Source organism: Exophiala dermatitidis, assembly GCF_000230625.1.
Source record: "Exophiala dermatitidis NIH/UT8656 unplaced genomic scaffold supercont1.6, whole genome shotgun sequence".
Taxonomy (NCBI): Eukaryota; Fungi; Ascomycota; class Eurotiomycetes; order Chaetothyriales; family Herpotrichiellaceae; genus Exophiala; species Exophiala dermatitidis.
In genome coordinates, this window is record NW_008751651.1 from 441,416 (window position 1) to 448,339 (window position 6,924).

Below are 6,924 nucleotides of genomic sequence, written 5' to 3' on the forward strand. Positions count from 1 at the left end.
GAATTGAGAAACTAGGTACAACCTTACCATAGCTACTATCTAGCCTAGTACCAGGTTCCAACCTGGAGTGGCCTTCTAATTGCCAAATACCAGAGCTCTAGCACGTTGTAAGGTGCCCAACCGGTGCACTAGGGGCGACGCACTAACTGTTACTAGTAGTCCTTACCTGTCTACCTTACCCTTACCTGCGGTACTAGTACTGCCAGCGGCTTAACACTGCGTCCTCCTTGTATCTTGCATCACTGCACTGCACTGCATCCTCCCACGACCACAATCCCACCACCACCACTCCATTCATCCCTGCTGACCTTACCTGACCTTCGATATTCTTCATCCTCCTCCTCCTTGTCGTCTCGCGTACTCCTTACACTGTCACGGGTTCAACTTCTGGCCTTCTGTCATCCGCTTCTATCAGCGTCGCCATCATTGTCTCGTCGCCCTTAACCTGCAATCTCCGCTGACAAAGGCTCAGTCTGCACCTGTTCCTGTCCACCCACCCAAAAACACGTCCGATCACCAACGTCGCCGATCTACCACTTCCAACCACCAACGCGAGCGCAGTCGCTCTATGCTACCGGCGCGGTAAATCACTGTAGTGATCTTGCCTTTCTTTCTGGTCGGTCCATTCCGGACAAGGAGGGTTCCCTGCGCACAGGGCTAGGGCATGAAAGATGGTGGAAGGCGAACACGGAACTCCCACATGGAAGTTCACCCAATGCTTTGGCGATAAAGGGGATGTGGAAGACATCACAGAGGCGGACATCATCTCGACGGTCGAATTTGATCACACCGGCAACTATCTTGCAACAGGAGACAAAGGTGGTCGTGTTGTCTTGTTCGAACGGAATGAAAGTGTCAGTGTTTTCCTTCTACCGATCTCGCGATGCCTTGTGGCCGATCTAACTCTTTGCAACAGAAGAAGACTTGCGAATACAAATTCCACACCGAGTTCCAGTCTCACGAACCCGAATTCGATTACCTCAAATCTTTGGAAATAGAGGAAAAGATCAACAAGATCAAATGGTGCAAACGTCAAAATGCCTCCCACTACCTCCTGTCCACAAACGACAAGACGATCAAGCTATGGAAGGTTTTCGAAAAGTCCCTCAAGGTCGTCGCAGAGAACAACCTCTCCAATGAATTGACTCCAGCAGGTGTTCCCGGCGGAGGCGCCGCCCGTCCTCCTCGCATCCACTTCAAGGACGCCTCACAGCTCAAACTCCCCCGAATGACTCATCACGACACTGTTGTAGCTGCGGTTCCTCGACGAACGTACGCAAATGCGCACGCCTATCACATCAACAGCATCTCCGTCAACAGCGACCAAGAAACCTTCATCAGCAGTGACGACCTCCGGATCAACCTGTGGAACCTCAATATCCAAGATCAAAGCTTCAACATCGTTGACATCAAACCGGCGAACATGGAGGAGCTTACTGAAGTCATCACGGCCGCCGAGTTCCATCCGATCAGTTGCAACTGGTTCATGTATGCCAGCTCCAAAGGCACCATCAAGTTGGCTGATATGCGTGAGAGTGCTCTCTGCGACCAGCATGCTAAACGTACGTTGACTCGTCCGACCCTTGACCTACTGCTTCAGCGCTAACTGTACAATGTCTAGAGTTCGAACAAGAAGAAGACCCCTCCACTCGATCATTTTTCTCCGAAATCATCTCCTCCATTTCCGACGTCCGCTTCTCCCATGATGGCAGGTACATTCTTTCGAGAGATTATTTGACGGTCAAGATCTGGGACGTGAACATGGAAAGACAACCCGTCAAGACGATACCAATCCACGAGCACTTGCGCCCGCGTCTGTGCGATACGTACGAAAACGACAGCATCTTTGACAAGTTTGAGGTGGTGTTCAGTGGAGATGGCAAGAATGTCATGACCGGAAGCTACAACAACAATTTCATGATCTATCCCTCCGACCCCGAGCAAGAGACAGAAGTGGTACTCCAAGCCGACAAATCGGCCTTCAAGGCTAAGAAAGTTGGAGTGCCGACTCCTATCAACTCTACCAGCCCCAACGGAAACAAGAAGGGAAGCTCGAGAGCAGGAAGTCCTGCGGCCGGGGCCGGAAGTCGCATGAGAAAGGAGACGGACGCCGACCAGATCGACTTCAACAAAAAGATCCTGCACATGAGCTGGCATCCATTTGAGGACAGCATTGCCATTGCAGCAACCAACAATGTGAGTGCACGCACGCTTTGTAAATCCTTTTCGCGCGTTTTACTGACATGTGCTTCTAGCTCTTTGTCTTTTCTGCACTATAGCACCGTTGCAGCACCAACCCTGTGCATGACCGTCTTCCATTCTCTCCCCAAGCCAGGTGATTCCACGCGGAATCAAACGATGTACAGCATACCAATACCGGCATGCCTTACGAATTTGGTCAGACATTGGGTTTTGTACTGCCACTATGCTATGCCTGATGGACGAGCAGGTCTAACTGTCGCGGATGGGTACCGAAGGCAACTTGCATGTTGAACTCTGACGACCCTGGGAGTCTTTGTGTCAGGGCGAGTTCGGGACCTTCTCCAAAATGAGCTGTGATATGGTGGGACAAGGGCCTGAAGGGATGATGATGAAACCATGACAAGGCTGGATTTGGGAGCGAATGTCCTGGCAGTGGATACTCGTCGCTCTTGTTAGATTGCCCATACTGTGTTTTCTTGGCTTTTTGCAATTCAGCTTCTGCACACTGCACTTCTCAGGCGTCGAAAGTGCAGGACAAAAGGAGCTGCACTGCAATTCAGGGCGGAGATTGGAACATGATGATGCTGCTACGGATCCAGGACCGCGCTGAAACCACCCCTGGCCAGAGAGTGGGGGAATGACCCGTACGGCTCGAGAACTTGAAGTGCAGGGTGAAATGAAGAACACATGGTGGCTGGCTTTGCTGTGTAAGTGGCATAAAATTCAATTCTGGACCATGAAGAAAGATCCCCCTCAGGGAACAGGTCCGGCCCATGCAGAAATGAAATAATTAGCTTAAGGAACGAAGTAGTTGAGAACATATGTGCTGCCCCAAAAACAGAATTGTGTTCGGTCTACGTTTAGATCCTTCCGTCAATGGATCGAACTGTAGTATATCGGTCGTTGCACGGTGCTTCCCGACGGTCATGTATCATCCATCTATGGATGATACACTCAAGTTCATCATAATATTCATTACTGTAAGTAGGCCTAGCCATCTGTCCTGGCAACGGAACGACCACCTAGGCTGTATTTCCGGGGGTATTACCGAAGGACTCCAAACCTCTTTCCATGGTCGCTGCCGTCGATTGCGATTGCAGTAAAGATTGACCATTGCCATTATGGCCGCTGCCGCTGCCAGCATTGATGTTGATGTTGGGCGTGGTGTTGCCGTTGCCGTTACCATTACCTGCTGCTGAGGGCACAGCAGTAGTAGTCCCATTAGCAGCAGCAGTTTTCGCCTTTTCCAAATGTTCTTTTGTGACGCGTTCCAATTCCCGACCGGCCTCTTCCAGACTAGTCTGGATATGTTCCTGGCTGGCTTTGATCTCTGCCTTTTCGCGCAGAATATCAGCGCGACGTTTCTGGATGCGAGCCCGCTCAAACTCAAGACTTGAAACCATGTCGCGCAATCTGGCCAGGCCGACGCTGAGTTTCGGTAGGGGCGTGGTATGCCTTGGTTGTCTGGGCCGATTGATCTGGCGAGTGTGTTCGGCGTGGGCGGGCAGGCCATCCATGGCTCGATGGGTCTGAGCGGATTCATAGAGCTGATGTCGCTCGTACTCGGTGTCAGACTCGTCGTCACCGGAACCATCTCCTCCTGAACCGTCAGATAGAGAGTCGCCGCCCTCGGCCTCGTTGATCATGGAGCGAATGGCTTCGCGTCCCTTTAGGGCTTGTTCTCGTTGAGCTTTCCGCGACAACAGAGATACCCGGCCGGTGTCCTCGACGAATTCGTCAAAGCCCTCTGCGAAATCCTCGTCGTCCCGAACAAGCCGTGTGTCCTTTTCTGTCTGGTGAGGGATGTACGAGCCGACTTGCATGCGGCGCGGTTTGAATTCGCCGTCCGAGTCGTAGTCTTCAAGGGGGATGAAGTCATCTTCATTGTTGTTGTGCGCATTCGCCGCCTGTTCTTTTGCCAGACGAGCCCGCCGTTCTTTCTTTTCTCGGATCTCGGCGGCCGTTGGGATCCGCGACGATCCTGACGAAAGGGCGGATTTGCCGAATTTGCTTTCGAGGTCGAGTGCGAGCGAGCCATTGCCGTCACCACTCTCATGCGCAAGCAGTTCAAGCGAAGATGATGCCGGACTCCGATCCTGTGATAATGACGTTGTTAGATCGCGCGGTGTAGATGGTGTCGAATTTCGAAGTTCCTCGAGGTAGGATTTGGTGTATGTCGGCCGGTCGCCGTCTCTATCTCTATCATGGTCTTGGCCTTCTGTGGCGCCGCCGCCGCGGTTGAGGAGACTTTGCGCCGCACTTGATGGTCCTAGTCTTGATGTCCGAGACGGATGTGCCTGTTGTGACCGTGGTTGTGATGCTGCCTCTCGTTCTGTTTGTCCATCTCCTTCGTTTGCGGTTGTAGTTTCTTCGCCCGGGTTGAAGGATACTCGGAGTTTAGATTTCGTTTTCGGCGCGTTGGTGGTCGGCCGTCTCACTACCGGCCCGGAGTCTGTATATGCTCATTTCGTATCAGTACGCAGAAGACATGGAAAGGACATCACTAAATCCGACAAACAGTATATTGTCAGAGCATGCACCCCATCTTGCGCAAGGCCGGGAAAAGTGATGGAAATTGCAAGGATATGCTCGTCACATTGAACAGCCACAACAGTCATGGCGTAGACAAGTGGTGCAACTCAAGACGAATGCTAGTATGGAGCCGCAGGGAGTGATGAACCAGGAACGTACCTTCTTCTTCCACGTCGTCCACCTGTGTGTCTGGCGGCTCATCTCGTACGATTCGTTTGGGTTTCCGCCGCGCAGTGAACAGTGAAGCCATCTTGATAATTAGGGTCTGGCCGGTGACAAGGACCCGCTTTCCCTGGTTCGACAATGTGGTGCGATGGCAGAGGCGACAGGAATCTGATCGCTAAAAGACGACTTGTGCACCGAGATATTGTTCTTATTAGTCCATAGTATATGCGAGTCGACATGCAGGAGGATTCAAAGAAAACGCGGGGAGACAACTTGAATTGTTAGGCACTAAAATAATGTTGGCAGGTGCGCTAAAATTGTTGTATTTGCTCTCGCTCTATCCACTTGACAGTGTATAGAGTAGTCCTATATATACTATAGAAATCGGAGAGAACACCGTATCTCGTACGGTCTATAGATTATTCTAGAGAGTAGTAAACCTCGTCGTCGACGTCGTTATCGAGCGTTATTTAGGGTCGATAGCGAGGTTTAGGAAGTATAGCTAACGTAAGTATTCCTTAGTAGTAGGGTATCGGAGCTAACTATATATAATATACCCCCTTTAGGCTATATCCGTCGCTTTACCGTTAAGTATAGCCTATACGTCGACTAGGCGAAGATATATATAGACGAATCGCTTATAATTCTATATTATTAGTACTTTTATAAAGCCGTCTACTCTTATATTAGCGATTACGATCTATTCTATTCGTATTTTACTAGCTTATATCTCCTATCTTAACTAATACTTATATATATTAACGTATTTTAGCTTCGTAGATAGTTAAAAGTTATTCTTAGTTAGTAGATAAATAGTCTATATATTATTAGCTTTAATAGTAAGCGGTTAGTTAAGTTTTAGATATATCGAGTTAAAGAAGCGTCTCTATTAGAGTACTTTCTTAGCTATATAAGATAGAGCGAGTAGTTCTATCTCTATACTTAAAGTTATTACTATATTCTATCGAGAGGCTTTCTAGTTAATAGAGCCTCCGAATAGTATAAAGAGATAGCCGTCGAAACTCTTTCGGCTAGTATTATTAGTAAATACTATATCTAAGTATACCTTAAAGGTATTAGCGCTCTCGTATTTATTATTATTTTAAGAAGTTATTTTAGGAGGAGTAGAGTATTTAAGAGTAAGAGTATATATACGCTTTAAGTAGCCTAGTACTCTATTAGCGGCAGCTATATATTCTAGTAATAGATTACGTAAGTATTATAAGAGTATAGAGTAAGCCCTTACGATATCCGATCTTATCGTTATAGCTACGAAATTAATAGACCCTATACGCTATTAATATACGTATATCTCTTATAGAGTAGCCTAGCTATTATACGGTACGAGACTTTTAGTTAAAAGAGATATTAATAGTATCTTTCTACTATACGTATTAATGTTAAACTTAGCTAATAGTTTATCGATATATAAATCCTATACGAGCTATAACTTACGTAGCTTTCGATCTCGTACGATTCGTATATCGAGAAACTAGTTAACTTCTAGTATAATACGTAGAGTAAATCGCTCTTATAGACTCTATAGAATTATATTAACTCTCTCCTTAGACTTACGCTTATAGTATAGGATAATATCGTCTATATAGAATAGTCTATATAGAATAGAATAATAAGAAACTCGTTATTAAGAATATAATTAACTTCTAGTATTTAAGAAAGATCTAGTATCTTAAGAGTATTATTAAGAGTATTATATTATAATAAAGAGCTTTACTTAAGGTCTTAGACTTACACTTATAGTATAGAATAATATTATCTATATAGAATAGGATAATAAGAAACTCGTTATTAAGAATATAATTAACTTCTAGTACTTAAGAAAGATCTAGTATCTTAAGAGTATTATTAAGAGTATTATATTATAATAAAGAGCTTTACTTAAGGTCGTAGAGCGCCTTAAGTAGACGAAGTATTATATTTAGTACTTTAAAATCTTCTAAGAAACGTATATAGATTTTCTTATCGATTTTACTATTAAGAAATACATTAATAGTATTAAGTTAT

General features: G+C 46.3%; 2 protein-coding genes across 2 annotated transcripts; one reads left to right on the plus strand and one right to left on the minus strand.

Moving 5' to 3' along the window:
• Window positions 1-671: 671 nt before the first annotated feature.
• HMPREF1120_06993 (protein phosphatase PP2A regulatory subunit B) lies at window positions 672-2,279 on the plus strand (the record flags this gene model as incomplete). Its single annotated transcript, XM_009161206.1, has 4 exons — window positions 672-854; window positions 917-1,562; window positions 1,622-2,196; window positions 2,256-2,279. 4 exons carry the CDS (start codon window positions 672-674, stop codon window positions 2,277-2,279), a joined length of 1,428 nt encoding a protein of 475 aa, XP_009159454.1.
• A 445-nt stretch (window positions 2,280-2,724) lies between these two features.
• On the minus strand, window positions 2,725-5,219 carry HMPREF1120_06994 (uncharacterized protein). Its single transcript, XM_009161207.1, has 2 exons — window positions 4,894-5,219; window positions 2,725-4,654 (listed from the first exon to the last, which is right to left on the minus strand). Exons 1-2 carry the CDS (start codon window positions 4,982-4,984, stop codon window positions 3,225-3,227), a joined length of 1,521 nt encoding a protein of 506 aa, XP_009159455.1. The 5' UTR covers window positions 4,985-5,219; the 3' UTR covers window positions 2,725-3,224.
• Window positions 5,220-6,924: the final 1,705 nt, after the last annotated feature.